Source organism: Penicillium citrinum, assembly GCF_028827155.1.
Source record: "Penicillium citrinum strain IBT 23319 chromosome Unknown utg000004l:1.0-2404223.0:1.0-2405248.0, whole genome shotgun sequence".
Taxonomy (NCBI): Eukaryota; Fungi; Ascomycota; class Eurotiomycetes; order Eurotiales; family Aspergillaceae; genus Penicillium; species Penicillium citrinum.
In genome coordinates this window covers 803,105-826,601 of record NW_026622689.1, presented here as the reverse complement: position 1 = coordinate 826,601, position 23,497 = coordinate 803,105, and the positions used below count along the sequence as shown (strand labels likewise).

At 47.3% G+C, this 23,497-nt stretch overlaps 8 protein-coding genes across 8 annotated transcripts; 4 read left to right on the top strand and 4 right to left on the bottom strand.

Annotated features, from left to right (window-relative positions):
• Positions 1–469: 469 nt before the first annotated feature.
• On the top strand, positions 470–2,256 carry N7469_005243 (putative spindle poison sensitivity protein Scp3; the record flags this gene model as incomplete). Its single annotated transcript, XM_056644163.1, has 3 exons — positions 470–623; positions 704–825; positions 931–2,256. The coding sequence occupies 3 exons, from the start codon at positions 470–472 to the stop codon at positions 2,254–2,256; spliced, it is 1,602 nt and encodes a 533-aa protein (XP_056500977.1).
• Positions 2,257–3,331: 1,075 nt separating this feature from the next.
• N7469_005242 (putative RSC complex subunit (RSC1)) lies at positions 3,332–6,225 on the bottom strand (the record flags this gene model as incomplete). The annotated part of the gene is made up of 5 exons (XM_056644162.1): positions 3,332–4,297; positions 4,372–5,628; positions 5,704–5,772; positions 5,846–6,008; positions 6,086–6,225. The coding sequence occupies 5 exons, from the start codon at positions 6,223–6,225 to the stop codon at positions 3,332–3,334; spliced, it is 2,595 nt and encodes an 864-aa protein (XP_056500976.1).
• Positions 6,226–7,127: 902 nt separating this feature from the next.
• Positions 7,128–8,120, top strand: N7469_005241 (ubiquitin-specific protease OTU1; the record flags this gene model as incomplete). The annotated part of the gene is made up of 1 exon (XM_056644161.1): positions 7,128–8,120. One exon carries the CDS (start codon positions 7,128–7,130, stop codon positions 8,118–8,120), a length of 993 nt encoding a protein of 330 aa, XP_056500975.1.
• Positions 8,121–8,325: 205 nt separating this feature from the next.
• On the bottom strand, positions 8,326–9,771 carry N7469_005240 (serine/threonine protein kinase CDC7; the record flags this gene model as incomplete). Its single annotated transcript, XM_056644160.1, has 4 exons — positions 8,326–9,003; positions 9,068–9,128; positions 9,185–9,632; positions 9,702–9,771. The coding sequence occupies 4 exons, from the start codon at positions 9,769–9,771 to the stop codon at positions 8,326–8,328; spliced, it is 1,257 nt and encodes a 418-aa protein (XP_056500974.1).
• A 472-nt stretch (positions 9,772–10,243) lies between these two features.
• Positions 10,244–14,146, top strand: N7469_005239 (condensin subunit YCS4; the record flags this gene model as incomplete). The annotated part of the gene is made up of 5 exons (XM_056644159.1): positions 10,244–11,078; positions 11,134–11,257; positions 11,311–11,452; positions 11,518–13,893; positions 13,973–14,146. 5 exons carry the CDS (start codon positions 10,244–10,246, stop codon positions 14,144–14,146), a joined length of 3,651 nt encoding a protein of 1,216 aa, XP_056500973.1.
• Positions 14,147–14,687: 541 nt separating this feature from the next.
• N7469_005238 (putative oxysterol binding protein (Orp8)) lies at positions 14,688–16,344 on the bottom strand (the record flags this gene model as incomplete). The annotated part of the gene is made up of 6 exons (XM_056644158.1): positions 14,688–15,632; positions 15,712–15,771; positions 15,823–15,892; positions 15,954–15,993; positions 16,088–16,164; positions 16,268–16,344. The coding sequence occupies 6 exons, from the start codon at positions 16,342–16,344 to the stop codon at positions 14,688–14,690; spliced, it is 1,269 nt and encodes a 422-aa protein (XP_056500972.1).
• A 736-nt stretch (positions 16,345–17,080) lies between these two features.
• Positions 17,081–18,617, bottom strand: N7469_005237 (ubiquitin C-terminal hydrolase 37; the record flags this gene model as incomplete). Its single annotated transcript, XM_056644157.1, has 6 exons — positions 17,081–17,619; positions 17,687–17,862; positions 17,925–18,106; positions 18,163–18,262; positions 18,335–18,429; positions 18,489–18,617. The coding sequence occupies 6 exons, from the start codon at positions 18,615–18,617 to the stop codon at positions 17,081–17,083; spliced, it is 1,221 nt and encodes a 406-aa protein (XP_056500971.1).
• Positions 18,618–19,440: 823 nt separating this feature from the next.
• N7469_005236 (uncharacterized protein) lies at positions 19,441–23,448 on the top strand (the record flags this gene model as incomplete). Its single annotated transcript, XM_056644156.1, has 4 exons — positions 19,441–19,899; positions 19,958–20,106; positions 20,174–23,176; positions 23,253–23,448. The coding sequence occupies 4 exons, from the start codon at positions 19,441–19,443 to the stop codon at positions 23,446–23,448; spliced, it is 3,807 nt and encodes a 1,268-aa protein (XP_056500970.1).
• Between the last annotated feature and the right edge of the window lie 49 nt (positions 23,449–23,497).

Sequence of the window (23,497 nt, the reverse complement as noted above, 5' to 3'; positions counted from 1 at the left end):
TCCATCATGATCAATATTAGTTATGTATACGCTGTTAGATACCATGTGAAATTATATTGAAATATATATAAGCAAAAATGCCAGTATTGTCTCTCTGAATTCCAAGTTATGCCCATTTAATATCCACCATATCCAGTTGTATATGAGGCAACCGGGGCGAACCGAGTCCGCATGGCATCAGATGGACAGTGCAGATGCCAGTGACCAAGAACAGCTGGTCATCTGTCCAGTATTATTATTTTAGTATATTCAGAGTTCTGCATTAATTACTTCTTTTTCTTAAAGTACTCCTCATTCATACATTCATACACCTATTGCACTTATTGCATATACATAGTACTCATTGCATATTCAGCGCAGACCGCCCCCGCTGGATTCTTCCCCTCTCAAGATAATCCTAACCCCTCCACCTTCCACTTCTTTGCTTCTCCTCCTCCTCCTCTTCCTCCCCCCAAATTGATTCTCGGCGATGCTCTCGGCCTCTCGCCCTGCTCCTCGCTCCAATCAATCCGATATGAGAGGTCGCGCACCTCTTCCCGTACCTTCGGGACTCCAGAATGGTCATTCTCGCAATCCTTCCAGTCTAGACATGGCTCGCAGTCCGCCTAACCCGAGTAATAAGAGTGCGTTTCCCCTCACGACTCTCCGATCGACTATGCAGATTCTGGCTAACTTGTGAATTGTTATTTTTTTTCTGCCGCAGATACAAAGCACGTTCCTTGCAAATTCTTCCGTCAGGGTGCTTGTCAGGCTGGCCCCGCTTGTCCGTTTCTGCACTCGACTGATACTGCGGTGGACTATGCTCCTTGCAAATACTTTTCCAAGGTCAGTATTTTTAACCTTGGGGGATCGGAAGGCACTGAGCGATGGTTTTTCCAATCCTGATTGAAGAGAGTTTCTCACTCTGAATACTTACTGACTTCTCTCAAGGGTAACTGCAAGTTCGGCGCAAAATGCGCTCTCGCTCATATCCTTCCCGACGGACGACGGGTAAACCGGCCCAATGCTGGCGGGGGAGGTGGTGGTATGGGAATGGGTGGTAGCCATCTGAATCTAGGTGGTCGAGTCAATCCACAGGCATATGTGAATCAGGATTCAGCTTTGACCAATTCGGTCCTGTCGCAACAGCGCATGAACGGTCAAGAGCCGCGATATACCTCCCAACTGCCCCCACAGGAAGAATTCGCCGGCCAGCAACAGCCTACTTATGACTCGATTCCCACCATCGACGCGGGGTTGGCTTCCGACGCCGGTTCAAACTACGGTTCTCCCGTCGACGATGTGCGATTCCCCATGTCGCCCAGTGCCCGACACCTCACAGCCCTCGATGCCCCGCTCCCGGCATCCTTCGACAGTCAGGGTATCTCCCATGCAGCTAGATATGGGCCGGTGGCTGCTTCGATGCCCTCGAAGTTTGGACTGGATTCCCCGCCCGCACAACGACAGGGTCCTCCCGATGCATTCCGAAGCATTCGCGATGTTGGCTATGGCTCTAGTTTAAGAAGACCTTCGTACAACATTGGCTCGTCACCTCCTGCACCGGAAGATTCGTTCGGTCATCGCACTTTACACTCTGCTCGTCCTGTTCGCTCCCGTATGGTGTCTTCTAGTGTCCCTCGACCAGCTGCTCTCGACGATTGGGATGAGAATTTCCCCATGGAAGAAGACTATCTACCCGAGAGTCTGCGCGATGATGTACTCACACCGCAAGAAAAGCTGCGACGGCTTTCACGGACGGACCACGACACTAGTTCCAGCCATCGCGATATTAGTGGTCTCGGTATGACGAGTACCAGCTTCTCCAAAAATGGCTCACCTCTCGCATCGAGTCCATCTCGATTCGGCGCACTATTTGCCAAACAGCGGCAGAACAAGGAAGATGGTTCTGTGGGATCTTCTTTCCCTCACATTGGCTCTCCCCTTCGTGAATCCTCATTGAATCCAATCGGTAGCCCTAGTCTGGGCCCCATTGGCAGTCGTGCTTCACATGAGGGCTCGCCATTTGTTTCTAGCCCCGGTAGACAATCTTCTATGTCGATGATTTCCGAACAACTCAGCGGAATGTCCCTCCACCCTGGATCTGCCCGACACTCATCAGCAGCTCCCGGCCGTCTCGACCGAACCTTCTCCTCTACAACGAACAAAATTGAAGAGGAGGAACAGAGTGACCTGGTCTTTTCTATGGAAGAGGAGGAAGGTAACAAGCGCAATAGTTCCTCCTGGGACGAGACAAAAGAGAACTCAACTGATGCTTAATTCTGCTTCTTCTCTTTCCATCTCTCTCCTCTTCTCTTCTCCCACCTCACCTCTCCCATTTCTTTTTCTTCTCTCTTCCCACTATCATGACGACACGGACAAAGCGACTCTCCAGTTCCAACCACTGGAAACATGTTCATATCTCTACAAAAAAGAGGTCATTGGAGTTTAGGCTGCATCGGAGCTTCGGAAATATCTCCGCAAAAGAAAACAAAACAAAACAGAAAGGAAGAATACCATTTCTCTTGGGCCTAAAGTGAAGGTCGCGGCTCACACATTTTCGACGTATAAACTCCTCCAACACTTTTATCCAATTTTCACACCCATAGACTGGACCTATGCACTTTTAACCTGATTTATCCCTGATTTTGATTTGATATGTTAGGAATTTGGGAGCTTCGCTTCATTTCTACCATTGATGTGTTTCATCCCCCCTTTTCTACTTAACTTACGGTGCTATTTTGCTTTTCTCATGGCTCTCAATATTAGATCCCTTTTTTGTATTTCTTCCCATCGGGTTCAAACTCCCATCTGTATCAATTCCCATTTTGTGATGGATCGGATCCTGGGGTCAAAATCGACTTTCCTCTTTTCTCTACCCTTTCTGTTTCTCTTTTGGACAATGGATTTACTTTTATTTATCTTTCTGTCTTATGTCTGATTTGATTTGGAAATTTCTAGTTTTTCTGCTTTGTGTCTCGGAATTTATGGGTGTTTTGTGAGGGATTTTTCTGTTGCGTTTTGTTTGTGCTTTTTTTTTGTATAAATGGAGATTTGCAAGCAAATATTAACTTTACTTTTCAAGTTACGTACGTACAGTAGTAGGAAGATGATTTGATTCTAGTGATGGAAGAGAGGATTAAAAATATGATAGTTAATTATAAGATGGTCTATGCATCCTATTGTACAATCAAAACGCCAAAACGCCCCCCCCCATTCCAATCCAAATACCATCCGCAAAGGTGCAAGTTTGCATTGCACAAGAAACAAGAACTATAAAAAAAACAACAACCAGTTGAGTCTGAAGTACTCCCCTTAAAATTATTTCTTTAAGTAGGTCTCAAATGTTCACCGCTTATTCACGGTCAGCACCCAGGTACATGGCATCACCTTTGAGATTCACGAATCCAGGATTATGAGATTGAGCTTGGATCTCTGCTGTTTGCTGATGCGTGTTTCGATCGACAATAATTTGATTGTCGCGAACTTGATTATCCGCTTCACGAGCTGTATCTGCTTGATCTTCGTAGAAAACTTTATAAAGTTGATCCGTTCCCCTTGATACATCCCTCGCCATGAGATTGATGGCTTTAGGAGTGAGATTCTCGATACGAGTTGCTAAGGCTGTTTCCTCGTCTGCGCGACGACGTTTGGATTCTTCGGCCGCTGCTTGTCGGTCGGATTCGCGTTTGCGCTTGAGTTCTGCGACTGCCTTTCGTCGGGATTCTTTTGTTGCGAGGTATTTTAGTGAATGGCCTAGCTTTGGATGTGGAGGGACGATGTCTAATGGCGGTGCTGAGAAGAATAGAATATGGCCTCGATCGTCGCAGTGGAATTGCTCTCGGATATCGGCTGGGATGGCGGCGTTGGCTGCTTCACCTAGGTGGTACACTTCGATTGGTCGTGGAGCGTTGGGGTTGTATACTGTGCCTCCGACGGGACCACGATTAGGCGGGTATGAACTATAGGGGGTGGGTTGTGCGGCCGAGTAAGGGTGTGTTGCTGGAGAAGCCTGATATCCTGCCGTGGGAGTTTGTGGTGCAAAGTTGCTAGGACGACGTGGGTTGGGACCATGATACATTTGCGGGTTCATTGGGCTCTGGTAAGCAGTGGGAGGGACCTGCATAGCTGGTGTAGGAGCCATGACTGGAGCTGCAGGGGAAGCCGCCTGAAGTTGGGGAGTCGCCATGTTGCCAACCCCAGCTACTGGCATGGGCTGGCTCATAGATTGTCGCGGTGTAGCAGAGACCATGGGAGGTGGGGGAAGAGAAGCTGGTGGTGCTGGTGGAGGAGATGGTGTGGGCTCCGGTGGTGGTGATTCCTGAAGATGACTGGGTTAGCGCGTTGATCTGCTGTCAGATATTTGGGGGGACAAAAAAAAAAGAACAAACTTACATTCTCATCGCGAGGACGACGATGAACAGCACCCACAACAGGTGGCGCATTGTCAGCACCCCATGTTGGCCGAGGAAGATCATCAGTCTCTTTTGCATCTTCTTTGAGAAGGTGTTTAATTGGCGTGGGAACCTTCTTGATCTTTCGTGGTACTTCGAAGAGGTCCATTTCGTAGTCCTTCTCACGAACTTCGTCAGGTAAACAGCTGGCCCAGGTTTTGATCTTGTTCAGCTTGTGCTTCTCTTCATTGTAGCGTGCCTCGCAGACGTAGATCTCCTTGTCTGGGGGGAGATCTCGAGGACGTCCACGGCTGTATCGGGTGAAGAACATCACAAAGCAACGGTCGACAATCTCATCAATTCGATGATCACGATATTGTCCAGTCTTCACCACTTCATTGGGATAGAAGTGTTTCTCGTAATGATGTACGGTCTGTTCAGGGCGATAGTACCAACAAGCGTTGATCCATTTTTCGCCCTCGGAATCTTGCCAGGTCCGATAGATCTGGGCAACAATGGGCTTGGAAACATCGTTTGTGTTCTGAATATGAACCCAATCTCCAACTTTCCATAATTCACCGCGATGCAAGATACCATCAGGCAGTGGGAAGCGTCCATCTTCCATGAGATACTCGCTGTCAGGCTTCTTCTTTTCTTGTTCGGCCAAACGTCGTGCTTCTTTTTGCAGATCCACCGCATCTTGATAGATCTGACTATCGGATTGATTGTACTCCTTGGCGTTGTTGAACATGAGATCCAGATCCCGCATGAAGTGGTCCACGGAGTTGTACTTCTTGCGCTTCGACTTTCGCTTGATGATATCGATTGCGATCGGTTCCTTGATTTCCATATAGTAGTCTGGATAGGCAGCCTTGTCGGGTAACCTTTCAAAATGAACGATCTTCAAATGACCTCCTGTGCTCTTGAACTTTCGAATCCCTTTCAAGATGGTTTTGATGCGGGTTTCCATCGGCGTGTCAACGCGTGGAGGTCGGCCACGCTTTTTCCGAGGGTCGGGCTCATTCTTCTGGTCCTTATTACGACGAGCACCTGGTTTCGGTCCGGGCTTCTTTCTTCGTCGACCGTCGTCATCGGAATCATCCTCGTCGTCTTCTCCTTCATCTTCCTCATCGTCATCTTCATCATCATCTGGCAAAGGGTCTGCTTCGGGGATTTCTCCGAGATCAGGGAACGCGGCCTCTTCATCAGTAATCACGCCGCTTGCAGCAACCTTCTTGAGCTCCGAAAGGAACACGTCCTGTTGAGTAATGGCCGCGATTAGTCACTGCCGGTTTGTGTTGCCAGGCCGAAAAAGACCAGATCTCCTACGTACCTTGATCACGAGCGCATCTTCATAAGCTTGGGACTTGGGACGGTTGTAGGTCTGCGCGTTGTGGGGAATCTGATCAATTGCGACCCCGTTAGCTCTGCTTGTCTTAAGAGCATCGCGGATCTGTCGCGCATCGGTTACTTACCAAAGCGCAATCGCGCACGAATTCCGAGAACGACTTGTATTCATGTTTGTTGATCCTCTGCTTCAAGATACTAAGCGCCATAGGCTCCTTGATAATGTCATAATAATCCGGCACGAGACGCTTGTTGACACTGCGCTGGAACAATTTCGAGGGATCGTGACCACTATAGTCATCCAATTAGCATTTCTAGCTCTACTTATTTTTCTCCAAATAGTAATAATCAAGGTAAATTCCACTTACTCTGCTTCACGGAATTCGTAGATGCCCATGGTAACATCCATCATGGCGTTCCATTGCTCATCGGTGACGGAGCTCTCATTTTCGATGGAGTTGACAGGCTGCTCCGTCTGCCGCGGCGATTGCTCCCTGTCGGTTTCCATACCGTATCTATGCGACCATGCGCAAATTCACGAGATGGGGTAATCTTGCGATGGAGGGGGTGGAACTGTCCAAAGTTGAAGCTGTTGCGTGCGCAGGAGTCTTTTGCGCGCCGCTTAGTCACCGTAATATTACCAATCAATACAATGATGTAACATAAGTTTGAGACGACATACTGACCGCTTTTCTCTACCGCCTCTCGTTTCTATTATGATTAACGAAGGTTCGGAGGTGATAGAAAGCAGGGGCAGAAAAGGAGGGTGGTTTCAAACTAATGTTACAGCACTCCAGTAGTGTATCATCGTATTGTAATAAATCAGGCCTGATTTTCAGGCAAAAAAGGCTGCAAATCAATTGTTGCTTCGACAGCAACTCCCAAAAGGAATTCACAATTGACTACAGACCATTTTGAGGTCTTAATTATTGGTTTGTGTACTTCATTTCATGCATATTCAGCACCCGCTGGAAGTATAAAAGGTAATCTCAAAACAATATCCATGGGTGGGGGGGGAAGACAAGCATCCATCCTTGTCGATCGCAGCTTCAGAATGTCGTGCATTCTTGCTGAACCAGCAATCTTTTCCCCTCGGAAATATGAATTTGAAGTTTCAACGGGCTTCTCTTTGCTTTTAGATCCTCGTTCTATTGCCTTCTTCCTTCTACCACTTGAGGTGGGATTTGTTGACTATAACCGTCTACCCCACAGAGTATGTCCACCTGAGCTGCTCGAACTTATCGCAGTGGAACCTGTGCAGATTGGAACTGGAGCCACCGTCTTTTGACGTAACAACGAGCACTCTTGCAACTCTCAACTCTCATCCGCAAAACCCCCCCCTCAACCTTGATATTCAAACTTGATTCAGATTTCTCGACTCTCCACATATACACTATTGCATTGCCAAATATGCGTTTCCGGGTTCGTGGCCCTTCCGGTCAATCTACTGTGACGTTGGATGAAACGGCCACTATCAAAGACCTACGAGGACAGATTGCAGAGAAAACCGGTCTGACATCCTTTGATGTCAAATATGGATATCCAAATCTTAAACCTTTGGAAATAGATAGTTTGCAGCCTGATCAGGGGATATCAGAGCTAGGAGTCAACTTAAATGGGGAACAACTTATTGTTGCGCAGCGGGAGTCTGCCACCCCGCAACATCACTCCGTTCCCAATCCCAGCTCTTCTTCGCAGCAAATTCCTCCACCAAGTACAAGTTCGAAGAAGCCAGAGAGCTCTGCAGATGATCCGCCCGAGGTCCCATCGCCCGATCATGCGGGTACGTTTGTACTGCGAGTTATGCCCGATGATAATTCATGTCTCTTCCGGGCTGTCGGTGCAGCGGTCATGGGTGATATGGATACGATGGTTGAACTACGATCCATTGTAGCCGGAGCCATTCAATCTAACCCGACAGAATATACAGCCGCTATCTTGGGGAAGAATCCCGATGATTATTGCAAATGGATTCAGAATGAAGATTCTTGGGGCGGTGCAATTGAGTTGAAGATCCTCAGTGAATACTTTAACATTGAGATTTGTTCGATTGATGTACAGACTCTTCATATGTTCCAGTTCAATGAAGGTGCTCCGACTAGATGTATTGTTGTTTATTCGGGAATTCATTATGATGTCCTTGCTCTGTCCCCGTCGGATCCGCCATATACCCATGCGGACCCGCTTGCACAGATTGATACGAAGATTTTTGAAGCGGTTGATCCCGTTGTTTTGGAGAAGGCGAAGGAAGTGTGTCGGGTCTTACAGAGCAAGCACTACTATACGGATACGTCGGGGTTCTTGGTGCGCTGTAACACCTGCGGGGAAACGTTCACGGGTGAGAAAGGGGCGGTTCAACATGCTACTGCGACTGGTCATTATGATTTTGGAGAATCGGGTTGAGATACAGTGGATCATGAAGCATGAAGCATTGAGCATGCATTGATGGGCGTATATGAGATTGGTGGAGGGGTAACTTAGATCCCCATGAATAAGAAAAAACAGCATCAACGGTTGTTATTTATTATTATAATTGATTTTCGAAAGTTTGGGTAAACATGGATGTCGTGTAGCGTCAAAACTGCATAATATATCGTACAAATCTGTCTCATACCATCGCCACTTCATCGGCCTCATCATCTCCGGCATCCTCGTCATCGCCAGACTCCGCACTCTCTGGTTGACCACCCCATTCAACATCGTGGTATGTGGGGGTAGTGAAGAATTCGTGCTCCAATGCCTCCTCGGCACTGAAACGCTTGCTGGGATCCAATTCCATCAATCCTGCCAGAAGACGTGTAGCTTGCTGTTCGGCCTCGGTCAAGTCCTCAACACAACTAGACCATTTCACTAGCTTTTCCCAGCTATATCCCTTCTCTCCAATAGTTGGGATATTAGTTTCGAATATTTGTCCATGCATGGCTGCAGCGGCTTTCATTCGTCGAGTCCCGAAGATACTTGACATTTCGATCATGGCGTCGATGTCATCTGCCGAATTGAAGAAGGGGAATCGGCGGCCAAGCAGAGTGAGGAGGATTACTCCTACAGACCACATGTCAATTTTGGTCGTTTGGGATGTGCATTTGAAGAGCACTTCAGGAGCACGAAAACCACGGGTTCCTGCTCGGTTTGCTCGTCTTGAGGGCCTCGAGTCGTTTTTCGGATACCCGGTTGATAGGCCAGTGGATGGTGGATTTTTTGAGTAGTAACTGGAGAGAATTCTGCTGCGGCGGACATAGGTTTGATGAGCACAAAGGCATTGACTGGTGTATTCAGAGCCCTGGCGCTGTAATTTTGAAGAATCGGGGTTAGACTAGCCATTATAAATTGGGGCGTTAGGTTGAGCTTACCTCTGCAAGACCAAAGTCAACGAGAACGCCTTCCTTCAGCTCAGTGTTGTAGAGGAAATTGCTTAGAATCTAATTAGTATATGTACCATAGACACAACGATTTCCCAGTCCACATACGTTGGTTTGATGTCTCGATGTAGGATGTCGTGTTCGTGAACAGATTGTAATGCTGTGATAAGTGATCGTAGGTAATGGCGCATATCCGCTACCATGAATGTGCGATACTGAATGCGAAAGTCGGAGTGTGGGAAATAGGGTAGAACTGCAACGACTTGGTCTTGATACCGAAATGCAGTAATAAGAGGACACACTGATTTGCAGCCTCGAAGATCATGAAGGAGTTCGAGTTCATTCTGAATCCGGATGGGACTGCTCGTGACGTAAATCTTCTTCAGCGCCACATATCGAGGTTGTCTACGCCCTCCTGATAATCCATCCATTCGACGTCTCTTGGATGGTGGGCTTGGAAATGATTCCTGTTGCTGTGCTTGTGTAAAGACATCCCATTCGTTCTGATAGTGGTCGTAGAGTAGGTCTTCGGCTTTGTAGACAGTAGAGAACGTTCCTGGACAAGACCAATTCTTAGCACATCTATTCATGGTCAATAATTCGTCTTGCCCTTTGCATAATATACCTTCTCCAATTCGATTGACTAGTCGAAATCGGTCCGAGATACCTGGAAATGTATCTTCCAGTTTAGCCATGTCTTCCCTGACTGACTCGTCCACCTCTTCTTCATAATCGCTTTCTTCCTGTGGCCTGTCACTTTCCACGCCTTCATTTTCGCCCGCATATTGATAGTTCGAAGGGGGAGCTTTAAAGGAACTGCTGCGCTGGAGCTCGAAAACCCCCCGCCGGGGCAGGGCGAAAAGCGGACATGATAATTCGAGAGAAAGACCGTTGTCAAATCGTTGTCACACAGGATATTAGGTAGTAACATCCATGCAAGAGGAGGCTGTAAAGAGGGACAAGGGCTTGGAATATCTGCAGCTCAACCACTTGCATCAACCAGCAATTCGGAGAAAGCCCGCTTGTTTTTCTCCGCGAAACCGCGTCGATTCTGCCAATGTTTTTGTAGGGCGGTGAGTTGCCCATTCGGGCAAAAGCCAAACATCCCGCCGAGCAACACCGCATTTCTTCCCCTCCAATCTTCCTCCAACCTTTTGTTGTTGTTGCATGTCATCGACCATGGAGGATAGAATACAGTTCGATATTAACGATTCGCTCAAGTATTACTTGAGCGATCCAACTTCTATCCCAACACCCGATGCAGACCCCGAGTTACTCGATTGCGAAACAGATCCCGATCAGTTGTCGACTGCGCTGATCGATAATGTTCTGAACCCGATTGTCGACGCTGTCGCAGAGAATCCAGAAGGACTGACGAGATCGTCATTTTTCGATTCATTACAATTTTTATTAAAGTGCGCACCAAACCCCTCCGTTTTATCAACGGGACCTTTCCCCTCACCTGGAATCGACTCTGAACGTTTGAACCCTTGCAGATACACCAGCTTTCTCCCCACGAAATCACTCAGCAAGGTTCTCGACTTGGTTGTGTCCGGCTTGTCCGTCGAGGCTGATATCATTGTTGGGGATCTTGAATCCGACGAACAAGATGCGATTCAGCAGCATAAGCAGCTTCTCGAAATGTACGGATTCCTTCTTCAGTGGGCTTTGTCTGCTGTTGAAGTGAAAGCCGCAGAGAAACCTGCTGAGGCTGCGCCTGCGCGACGTGGCGGTCCTAAATCGAAGTCCAAATCGGCTAAAGATGGAGCATGGGATTGGACACCCCAAATTCAAATATCCATGGAAACCATGTGCAAGGTGATGAAGTTGAAGCTGGGTCGGATTTTTATGACAACCTCGGATCGCGATACATTTATTAACCTATTCACGCGAACAATCTACTTGGTGTTGGAGAGCGAGCAGCGGGTGAAGAGTATGACGATTCGCATGCACGCCTTCAAGGTTTTGTGTATCGCGGTTAAGCACCACGGCCATGCTTTTGGTATGCGCTCTTGTATTCTCGAAGATACAAGTACACCTGAGGCTAACGCTCGTAGGTGCGCAAACATCGATCGTACAGAACTTGACTTATTTCGAACACTTGTCAGAGCCCATGGCTGAATTCCTTCACATCTTGGCCGAGCAATACGATTACCCTCAGCTTTCTGATGAGATCTTGAAGTATCTAACCCTGGCTTACAAAGAGGATGACCTCTTTTGCTAACTTGATGTAGGGAACTTGGAAACAAAGAATTCAATTCAAATGATACCCGTGGACCAAAATCAGTCTCCGCGTTCATCATCAAGTTGTCTGAACTTGCTCCAAGATTAATCATTAAGCAGATGACTCTCCTGGCTAAGCAGCTTGACAGTGAGGTATAAACTATTCTTTTCTTCCTTATATATTGCGATTTATTGGCAATTGCTAATAATGAGAACAGGCTTATACCCTGCGCTGTGCTGTGATTGAGGTCTGTGGAAACCTGATCTCCGATCTGAGCCGACAAGAAGAACGCAGCGAGAACTACAAGACCCAGATCAACGCTTTCTTCGATGTACTGGAGGAAAGATTCCTCGATGTCAATCCCTACTGCCGATGCCGTGCCATTCAAGTTCTTATGCGAATCTGTGACTTGGAACAGAAGTTCCCCAAGCGACGACAGGCTGCTGCTGAACTTGCTGCCAGAAGTCTCGAGGATAAAAGTAGCAACGTTCGCCGCAATGCGATCAAGCTTTTGTCTAAACTGGTTGCTACACATCCATTTGCTGTCATGCACGGCGGTCTCCTCTCATACAAGGAATGGAACGAGCGACTGGATGGGGTCGATAGTGAACTGAATGCACTACGACCTCCTGAAACCCCGGGATTCGACGGCGAATTGACCCAGATTGACCCCGAGCTGTTGGATGATGCGACACAGCTACCAGATGAATCCCCATCCAAAGCACCTCGCATGACAGAGGAAGAGAAGGCGACGGCAATGCAAAAGGCGGCGGAGCAGGCTGCAACATCGGAACTCTTGACTCGTCTGCAATTGACCCGGAAATACTATAACGAAGCAATCCGCTTCATTGAGGTTCTCCATTCAGGGTCCGCGGTCGTTTGCCAATTACTGTCCTCTCGAAACAAGAGTGAAGTTATTGAGGCTATGGACTTCTTCGTGATGCTTGATGCATACAAGGTCGAAACTGCTCGCACTGGTATTCGTCGCATGTTGCGCCTGATCTGGACCAAGGGCAACAGCGATGAGGGCAAAGGTGTCCAGTCTCATCTAATCGACTGCTACAAGGGTCTCTTCTTTGATGCTCCGGATTCTTTCAGCCCCAACGATGCTGCGACCTATATTGCACGCAACATGATCAGTTTGACTTTTGGCTCCACTCCTGCGGAACTTACATGTCTTGAGCAGCTGTTGAGTACTATGATGAAGGCTGGTCACGTATCAGAAGGAGTCATCGCAAAGCTATGGCAGGTGTATGGGGTTCAGCGAAAGGAGATCTCCAAGACCCAGCGTCGCGGTGCGATCATTGTTCTGGGTATGTTGGCTCTTGCAGACCCCGAGGTCGTCATCAAGGAAATCGAGGTGATGTTGCGCATTGGTCTTGGTGGATTGGGTCGATCAGACCTCGTTCTTGCAAAGTATACTTGCATTGCTTTACGGCGCATGGTTCCTGGGAGACAAGCCAAATCCAAGGATGTCGGCATTCCTAAGCTCGCTAACGACCATTCTGTCTTAACGAAACTTGGAGCTATGTTGGAGATTGGTTCCGAGAGCAAAGAGTGGTATGGTGTTGCCGAGCAAGCAATCAGCGCTATCTACACTCTCTCGAAGCATCCCGACGTTCTCTGCTCAGACATCCTCAGGAGAAAGACCCGTTTTGTCTTCCAACCTCACTTGCAACGTCCTTCATCTTCACACACCACCACTAGCGCCGAGGAGCAGAATTCCGAGGCTCCTGCACCTGCCGAGGATCAGCAAGCAAACTCCAAGCCCTCATCCACCGCACTTTCGCAGCTCTTGTATGTTGTTGGTCACATTGCTATCAAGCAAATCGTCCATCTTGAGCTCTGCGAACTCGACTTCAAACGCCGCAAGGCTGAGCAGGAAAAGACTAAAGCGGCCGAGACCGCCGGCCAAAAGAATGAGGACGACGACGAACTTGACCTCATCGGAGGTACGACTGAGGATGATTTCACCGATGCCATGGCTCATATTCGTGAACGTGAGCTTCTGTACGGAGAACACTCACTACTTGCCAGGTTCGGCCCATTGGTAGCAGAGATCTGCGCCAATAACATGGAATACCCAAATCGCGATCTCCAAGCATCTGCGACATTATGTCTAGCCAAACTGATGTGTGTCTCGTCGGAATACTGCGAGAAGAACCTTCCCCTCTTGATCACAATCATGGAAAGATCCGAGGACCCAATTGTTCGCAGCAACGCCGTTATCGCCCTTGGTGATATGGCCGTATCATTTAACCATTTGATTGATGAGAACACGGATTTCTTGTACCGTCGACTGAACGATGACGAAGCCTCTGTTAAACGTACCTGTCTTATGACACTTACTTTCTTGATTTTGGCCGGTCAGGTCAAGGTTAAGGGACAACTTGGTGAAATGGCGAAATGTCTTGAAGATGATGATAAGAAGATTGCTGATCTTGCACGAATGTTCTTCACTGAACTTGCTACGAAGGATAATGCTGTTTATAATCACTTTGTTGATATGTTCAGTTTATTGAGTGCGGAGCGAAATCTGGAGGAGGCTTCTTTGCGACGTATTGTTAAGTTCTTGATTGGTTTTGTTGAAAAGGTATTTCCTTTCCCTCTCTTCCTTTCTCATCGCAGTCTGCTCTGGTGAAATGAAGTGATCATGCTAATGTGGTACATAGGAGAAACATGCTCGTCAATTAGCTGATAAGTTAGCGGCGAGACTTCCTCGCTGTGAGACGGAAAGACAGTGGAATGATGTTGCGTATGCTTTGTCTTTGTTGCCTCATAAGAATGAGGAGATTACGAAGACTGTGACGGCTGGTTTTAATAAGGTTGTCACTGCAGCTGCTTGATATGATCATATTTGATCTGGATCTTCATTCTGGTTCTGGTCTTTCGAGACTATTTCCGATGTTTTTATGACTGTAGTTAATTTCGTTAGGCTTTGGGTGTTTTGGTTGGGATTTGGGGGTTTAACTGGTTTCATGAAATGAATGAATTTACTATTTTATTTTTACGTTATCTTACTTTACTACTTTTTCAGTTTAATTGACAATTCGTCAATGGCAGATCATGCAAGACAATTCTAGTCATTCTGATACACAGTGATGTATAGGACTGCCTGTTCAAATTCTCGACTATACACAAAATAACAAAATCCGGAGCAAAAAAAAAAAAATACTCTCCGGATTGGGACTTGAAATCTAAATATATTGTTCAATGGAAGGGCGAAAATTACTGAGCCTTCCAAAAAACTTGAATCTGAATACAGGGAAATAATCCTTGACAAGATGCCGTGTTGAATGGTCGCATACCAGATACGCCTCACCTTCCGTCATAGTTCAATCCATTTCAAAAAGAGAGAAGAAAGGAAACATTGTAAAAAAGAAAAGTCTATGCACCCTGCACGGAACTTTCTTCCAATGTATAATTTCCAGCCCGGATTCCTTCAAGGACCTTTTGACCTTCTTCTGTTAATTCTGGTTTTCCCAGTGGAGTCACGGCACCGGTGAAGAAGCGTGGTTTCCATTCGATGTCTTGTTCTTTGCGTTCGGCGGCGCGTTGACGTTGACGCTCTTCGATGTCTTGTTTCAATTTGGTTGCTTCGGTGTATTGTTTGCCAGTGATTGCATTTGTGACTTCGGACCAGAACTTGAGAGATTCATTGGACAGTTGTGTTTCGGAAGGAGGAATGTCTTTCTCGGCGGGGAAGAGAGGCGTGATGTCGATGAGGAGAATTGCTTCTTTACTTCCGGCTGGAGTATAGTAGATCTTGCCATGCCAGGACCCGCTGATTCGGGCAAGAATGTCGCTTTCCTTGACATCTTTCATCTTGGTTGTGGTGTCGTTTTCGGGATCGTAGCGGAAGATTACTCCTTCCAGTCGGTTTTGAGTTCGTCCAATCCATCCTTCTTCCATGTATTGCAGAATTGCCTTCATACGAGTCTTCGGACAGGTCATGTAACATGTATCGGTCACTGTGACGGAAAGGGCACCACGTAACAGACCTCCGAGATGTGCGTGTGGGTGAGTGAGTTGGTATTCCTCGTTATCTCTTTTTTCGATGTTGACGAAAATGCCCAGATTGTGCTGGCCAGGGCTGACACGAATGCTTGTGCCGGTGAACTTGGCGCTGAGTTGATCGAACCCGCGGGCCGAAACGCCACGTTCGGCACAGTCGATGTAGAATGCTGACACGGGGGGATGATGAGAAGTTTGTTCGGTCAGATAAGAGATCTTGACTTTCTCATTCGCCTCCTTGGCACTATTTTCCTTGTCGGCATCAACACCAGGGAGATTTGACTCTTCCGGAATGAAGTCCGGTACTTCCCAGCTACACTGTTTTCCCAAAGGAACATCCACTTGTCAGCGTCTGTATGTGCATGTATGAGTTGATTCCAGGTTAACTTGAGCTTACCCGGAAAAATTCACCCAAAGTCGAGTTGTATGGCTTGCATGGTTTTCCCTTGATATATTTCTGTCCAACACTCAGCATATATTCCAATAAGTGTCCGAAGTTCAAAAGTACCAGATCCTTTGTGAACCAAAATCTCAACACCTCGAGCATGCGTCCTAGCTCATCATCCGACTTGCCAATACTGTAGCTCTCTGGTCAGCACATATGAGCGACTGCCATGAAAGGTCTTTGTAATTCCTGACCTCGCAAAGGTCTCGGGTCGATCCAAGTAGTTCCAGTACTCTAAAGTAAAAGTGAAAGTCCCGTCAGCTCACACATTTCCCCTTCTTTTGTAGCTCCTTGTGTCTAGAATTGTCACACAATCGCAAAAACCTACCTAGATTCGGTCTGGGTTCGAGTAGTTGAGCCGGCAACGAGAAACGAACGGATGCGATATCTGTCACACCCACGAACCTATTTCACTGTTGCATCAGCACTTGCATCAGGAGGAGCTTCTAAGTAGCTTTCTTTTTTGTTCTCGAGTAGGACAAAACCTGAAGATAAGAGCTAGTCATACTTGCGCAGAATGGACAAAAATGTTTTCAACTTGGAAGAATCATCAGGAGTCTTTTCGACCACTGGGGCGGACGACATGGTTTCTGGTTTATTTTTCCGGTGAGGAGAAAGAGGGAGGGATTTGGGGTTGCGCGAAGGCGTTCGGAGGGGCAAAGTAAGTAAGTAGCTTCGTGCACCAGGCAAAATGCTTGTTCAGGAAACCAAATGGAGAATGGACAAAGAAGAATAAATTATGGGCAAATCGGCCCTAAATCAGTTTCACGGAAGAAGCTCGCACGGAAATTTCCCAGTGAACAACAAAAAGAAGAAAGAAAGAAAGTCAACAATAAAAAAGGAGGCAAAAGAGAGTCAAAAAGCGGGCAAGTTTGGGGAAGAAAGAAGGGCGGTGACGTGCTGTTTTTTTGCCCGGTGGAGAAGAGACAATCAGTCAGTCAATCAAAAAAGGAGGAGTTGAATTGGGTGAATACTGTGGAATAAATACTACTAGTTGTTTTCAGGTTTGGTGGGCTTGTCAAGTGGCGTACATATTAGAGAGGTCTTGGCTGATCTCAGCCCTGTTGAGATGCAGGTGAGGTTATATTGAGATATTGCTGCCTAGATGTCAGTCAAATATACATCTACCCATATACTGTACGCAGCATTCTAAGGTACTTTATTTTATACTTGTTCTGTACTATACTGCAGTCTGTAGGATTAAGTCCAGCTGATTAATGTACAGTGCAATGATCATACTCCAGTATGTATACTGCTGTATGTGCTCAACTCTCCACGAATGACGTCTCCGCCAATCGTGGCCTCGTCTGAGCCCACGAAGTCACAGTAACTCCGCCAGTTGCTGCTTGCGCGCTAAACTTCGTAACCACGTTCGTACCGCTGGTCCATAATCATATCTTCGTCCTGTCGCATGGTCCTCATCTGCATTCCGGGTTTGCTGTTCTTCGCGAACTCGACTACGTAGCGCCACTTGCGCCTTGGCGGTTTCCTCTTGGCGTTTGGTCAGGACCGTCAAGGACTGTTCTCGCGAGAGTTCCTCGGGAACAACGGCCTTGTCGATCATGGTGCGGGTGAGTCCCAGTGATGCGTCCGGTCCAAGCACTGTATCCTCAAGGGTATCAACCGACATTCTAGCCTGTGCGTGACTGTCATCATCCCGTCCGTCATGGGTCATGAGGTGCTCATTAATGATCTCAAGTCTTCGCACATTGACCGCGAGTTGTTGGATCAGTTCTGGTAAGGGATCTCGAACTAATGCGAGGATTGAGAATTCGATTTGTTCTTCCTCATATGCGGCCATCCGATCGAGAATATTGGGCTTGGCTACTTCAAACCAATCCTCCCCTGCAGGAAATTCCCCTAAGAAAAAGAAACATCAGACTTATCAGCTGAATAGGAAAAGAAAAACAAACAGGAAGAAACGAACCAATTGCCTGTGGTTGCCGTTCTAGTCCATCTAACTTCCAGACTTGACCCATTGCCGGCAGAAATGCGATAAAATGGAAAGTAGCATCCTCATCATCGGAATCCTGTGCTTTCGACCGCTTCTTTGATTTTGCTTCCTCTTTCAAATGTAAATCGGAGTTCAAAATATCCATTTTGCTTGAGTTGTTCATCAGTCACGAAATCTGATTATTCTATTTGTGAGTACAAGCTATGCTTACCGTGCAAATGAGTTGTGTATCCTCTTTACAAACTCAAAATTATTGATGGCATCCCCTCGTAATGCCGGGGTAAATGGCATAGTAAATTCCTTGAAGTGTTGAAGGTTTTCTCCAAGGTCAATGTCGGGAATGTTGTTGACGATGTTGAGAAGGGCCACACTAGCACAGGCGTTGCTCGCCGTCTGAGACGGATGATCAGTCTCCAAAGATTCGATAGATATATTCCAGATGTACCAACCTGGTTTGCAAACCAAAGACCTTCTGGACATGTCGCTTCTTGTTTTTCAAAATCATCCTCCCGCCAGCGGAAAAGGAAGATAAGACCGTAGATAGGTTTGCTACCGAGCCAATAGTTAGTTGTCAATTCTTCGATTTCCTCATATCATAGATTACATGGAAAGCTTACTTACTTCATAAATGCCATCAATTCATCATCGAAAGAGACCACTTCTTGGACTTGGACCCCTTTGACACCAAAGTCCCGGAGCATCACATTGAACAAAGCCTAGGACAGGAAATCAGTAAATAAGGCTGGGGTCATAAATGAGACCAAAACAATCTTACCGGCTCAGATTCAATCTCGCAAAACCCATTCCATTTTTCCTTCTCCTGGTGGGTTGCCGGTTGGCAAATGCTATTACTGGAGTCCTCTTCTGTTGAATCGGCTACTCGTCGTCGTTTAGAGGGTCCCATGATAACAGCAAATTAATGTACTTTCATGAAAAGACCTAACAGCCAAAAATATACCGAAGTAGCAGCAAAATAGGCAAGACGAAAGAGACGAAGAGGTGTGAATGAAAAATGTAGGAAATGTTGACTCTGGCTTGCATGGACAATGTAGATACAATCCACAGGCAGAGCAGTTGACCGCTTTTGTTTGCTAATGGAAAAGATCTGGCGAATATTCCACTATAAATGGTGATTGTGTGCCAGGTATGGGCTTGCATTAGCTCTGGTCATATTTAAATAGCTATACCTAGCATTGTTATCTTTTTATAAGCAATATAATACCCTCAACTACAATAGTTTACTCCATTTCGAAGTTGAGGCATCCTCCACCTCCATTTTCTGCCAGAGGAATACCTTACAAGCTTACACCGCTTTAAGCTCCAAGAGGCAGTCCTGCGAAAGAATACTCTAATATATATTGATTAAAAGAATGAAAATAATAGAAAGAAAATCATGAATTGAATCATTCTATAATTTGCTTAACACCTTTTACTCAATTGTATTCAACCTCCTTCGTAATATCAGCATAATATAACTGTTTTATAGTGGCATGTTGGCTAGTGGACCGAGCTTCGACGCGCTTCCCGCGTTTCCATCACTTTTTGTTTCTGTTTTTACAACCCACCTCCATCTCTCTCCAACTTCGAACAGCTCGGTGATCCATCACCCTTCCGACTTGAGGTCTCCTATCTCTGCGCAATCCGTGACAGTTGCGCTCTGGGTTTCCGTTTTTTTACCTCGGAAATACCCCTCAACCAACGCTCAATTCTGGTGATCGCAGCATGCCATGAGCGCAACTCCCCGCCTTACGTCTGCTTTCCCGCAGACGCCTCAGACCATAAGAAGGAGAAAGCTATTTGCGTCACCTACCCGGTCTCAGAATCGTGAGTTGCGCGATGTGAAGTCGCCATCAAAGTCCCCGGCAAAGGCATCGGTGCCAAAACCGCCGCAGAACAATGCCAACCAACCGCTCGTCCCGGTCGATTTGATTGATGCCCCCTCGCAACGACTCTATGTGGTGGCCCTTTACATCCTCCTCAATTCGTGGCGTGTATATGAGTCTTGGAATGCATCCGACGAGCTGGACTCGACTTGGTTATTCTTGAAATGGGTTACGTTCGATGGTGTTTTCTTGTTTGGTCTTCAGGCTCTGCGCATCCCCTGGTTAGAGTGGGCTTTCCCAACTACCCTAGCTCTGCTGTTATTACATGTTGTTGGTAATGTCTTTTTGATGTTCCGCATTCCGGTGAGTCCGATTGATTTTATTTCCTGGTTGGTAAAGAATGGAAGGCTAATGGTAACAGCTTCCCTTTGGCGCATGGCTCGCAGCATTGGTCAGATTGGCATATGATCGAGAGCTTTCGATTTCGGAGCGCAAGGTTAAACCCGGAGACATTATCCATAATGCTTCGTTGATCCTGGGAAAGCAGATCGTACACATCTTACCCGAAGGGTTAGTTCTCATATTCAGAAAGAAATGCTGTTTCTACTTTTTTTTTCTCGCTAATTTTCTTTTTCAGATCTGCTGTCTTGAATCCTGAGCGCGAACCACTCTGTCTTGACTCCCAGAAAACTACCATTGACCTCCCCATTCGTGTCAATCAGACTGACCCCATTCTGATCGAGATCCTGCGCCTTGATCTCCACACTGGTGAAAATGAAACCCTGACTGTACCGGCAAAGCAACTCAAACAGTTGAAGAAACAAGCTGAAAAGAGACATGCTACCTTGGAAACGGTTGCTCACCGAGATCTCTTCGTCCCGGTGCGCAAACCCGGAATCTATCGCCTACAAAGAGTTGTGGATAAGTCGGAATTGGATGTTCGCACACGCATTTCAGATGCATTGGTTGTCTCCTGTCCTCGGGCGTTGATCAAGAATTCTCACACCAACAAGTGCAAGGGCGAGCTGTCCAATTTGGTGCTTGAGGTTGAAGGAACGCCTCCATTGAAGATTAAATACAGTCGACAGGTCAATCAGCTTGATCGTGGATACTCGTTCCAAAACATTCAACCGGATAATTTACGATCACCGCTATTGGGTCAAAGATCAACCGGTGCCCTGTTCAGCATCAAACAACCGGATATTTCGTGGGCTCAAAGCCAGAAGATTGACGTTCCTTTGAACGAGTCTTTGAACGTTGGCGGAGAATGGTTCTATGCTATCGAAGAGGTTCACGATGCTGCTGGAAATGTCGCAAACTACTCGTCCCTTTTCGAGTACGGCGAACGACCATCGTCAAAGTCCCCTTCCCAGTGGCATCAATTCTCTATTCACGAACGTCCACGTGTCGCATTGTCTGGCTGTGATGATCAACGCCCATTGGAGGTTGCGTATGGCGACAGTGTTAACCTTCCTCTCAGCTTCGAGAATGTTGGAATTGGCTATGCCGAGGATGGTCCCTTTACGGTGGCTTACTCCTTCAGCAACGCGGATCCCTCGCAGGCCCACCAGAACCCTGACGGCGCTAAAGTATTGGCTCTTAAGAACCTGGATCAGAAGTCTCCCATTAAAGAGTCTGGATGGTACTCGTTGCAATCAGTTTCCAGTCAATTTTGCTCGGGTGAGATTTTGGAGCCCGCGTCTTGCTATTTGCACAACCCTCCAGAGCCGGAGCTGTCAGTCAAGGCCGAGAAGATATTCGACCGATGCGCCAACAATGCTATTGGACTTCTCGTGGACCTTGACCTCACAGGCTCGCCGCCTTTCCGCCTCCGCTACTCTATCGAAAGCTCGATTCCTGGGGCCGGCACTGTCACCAAAACCCAGAGAGTTGATGGACTGCGAACCCAGCTTGATTTCACCCCACCAGAGGCAGGCTTCTATAGATACCGCTTCTTGGATATTGAGGATGCAGTCTACACTCCGCGCTCGTTGAGGGACAGAGTGCCTCTTCTCGAGCAGGATGTCAAGCCACCAGCTTCGGCGCACTTCCTTGGCCAAGGTAACCAAAGGAAGGCCTGCTTCGGCGAATCTGTTTCCGTTGATGTATCTTTCCTGGGAGAAGCGCCTTGGACCCTGCAGTACGAACTGCTGAACAATGGCAAGAGATCGAAGCACACACTTGAGTCCGAGACGGAGGTGGCCACTATTACGACTGACAAATTGGTGAATGGCGGAGAATATGTTCTAGCATTGACCAGTGTTAAGGACAAGTCCAAGTGCAAGCGGACACTCAAGGAAAGTATCAGAATCGACGCTCGTTCGAAGCCGCCCAGTGCTGCATTCGGCCAAATCGAGAAGAAGACCAGCATCACTGCTCTGCAAGACTCCAAGATCAATATCCCACTGAGACTCAGCGGTGAAAAGCCATGGACAGTCAAATATCGCAACATGGACTCCCCTTCTTCGATTCAGGAGCACGTTTTCTGGGACAGCAATGGCCAACTTTCTGTGAACCGTGACGGTGTATACCAACTCATGGAAGTCTTTGATAAATCGTGCCCTGGCTCCATTGATCAGTCAGCCAACGAGTTCGAGGTATCATGGATTCCCCGGCCTCGAATTATTGCTGTAGACAGTTCACCTCTTGAGCAAGGAGGTAACACCCTGAGCCAGTATGTGAAGCCAGAGGTCTGCCAAGGTGACGACGATACTCTTGAGCTGCGTCTCTCCGGAAATCCTCCATTTGCTCTCAAGTATGAGCAGCGCCGAAAGACAGATCGCGGTTCATCATCTATCCGCTCTCGCAACCTGAACACGGCCTTGAACGTGGTTGCAATGGAGATGGATACCTCTGAGCCTGGCCAATGCACTTACAAATTCACCAAGGTCGGTGACAACCTTTATGACAATGACCCGAAGAGCGATGGTCTCGAGGTTGTTCAGCGCGTGAACACGCTTCCAACAGCCAAGTTCGACTCCCCAGGACATATCTACGGATTCTGCAAAGAGGATGCCAGTGGCGAAGAGACAATTCCAATTACTTTGGAAGGATTGCCTCCTTTCTCTCTGGAGATTACCATCAAGCACCACTCAAACGCCAAGCCAGAGATTGTCACTATCCCCAAGATCATGTCGCACCGTCACAATCTCCCCATTCCCCGACGTCATCTGGATCTTGGCCAACATGTTGTCAGCATCCACAAGGTCCGCGATTCGCGAGGTTGTCAACGAACCACCGAATTTGACCCCTCGTCTGTTCGTGTGGCTGTTTCGGATGTCCCAACAATCATCCCGCTCGAGTCAAAGGTTGATTACTGTGTTGGCGAACGCCTTTCATTTGCTCTGTCCGGACACGCTCCTTTCGAGGTCTTCTATACTTTCAACGGTGCCCAGCGCAAAGCTACTTCACAGAACACAGATTTCCGCCGTATAGCCGAACGCGCGGGTGATTTCACTATCACTGCAGTCGGCGATGGTGCCAGCGGCAAGTGCAAAGCGCATAAGGATATTACCAAGGTGATTCATGAAATGCCCAGTGTACGAATTAGCAAGGGACAGCTTTCAGTGGTGGATATCCATGAAGGTGGAGAGGCCGAGCTTCACTTTGAATTTTGGGGAACGCCGCCTTTTGAATTTACGTGAGTTTTTCCTCCATTTCTCTTCTCGTGATGGATGCAATTACGATGGCATTGTGTTTTACTGACTTTTTCACAGGTATATTCGAAGCTCTAATGCTCGCAAGGGGAAGAAGTCTGAAATCCTGGATATCAAGCATGATATTTCATATGAGCATATTAAGACTGTCAAGACCTCTGACGAAGGAACTTATGAGGTTGTTGCGATTAAGGATAAGTTCTGTTCGTTTTCCTCGCAAGTCCCGACTGGAAAGTCGGATCGAGGACACTCATGAAGAATGTAAAATGATGGCTTAATCTTTGTTCTTTAATTTTCTTTTTCTT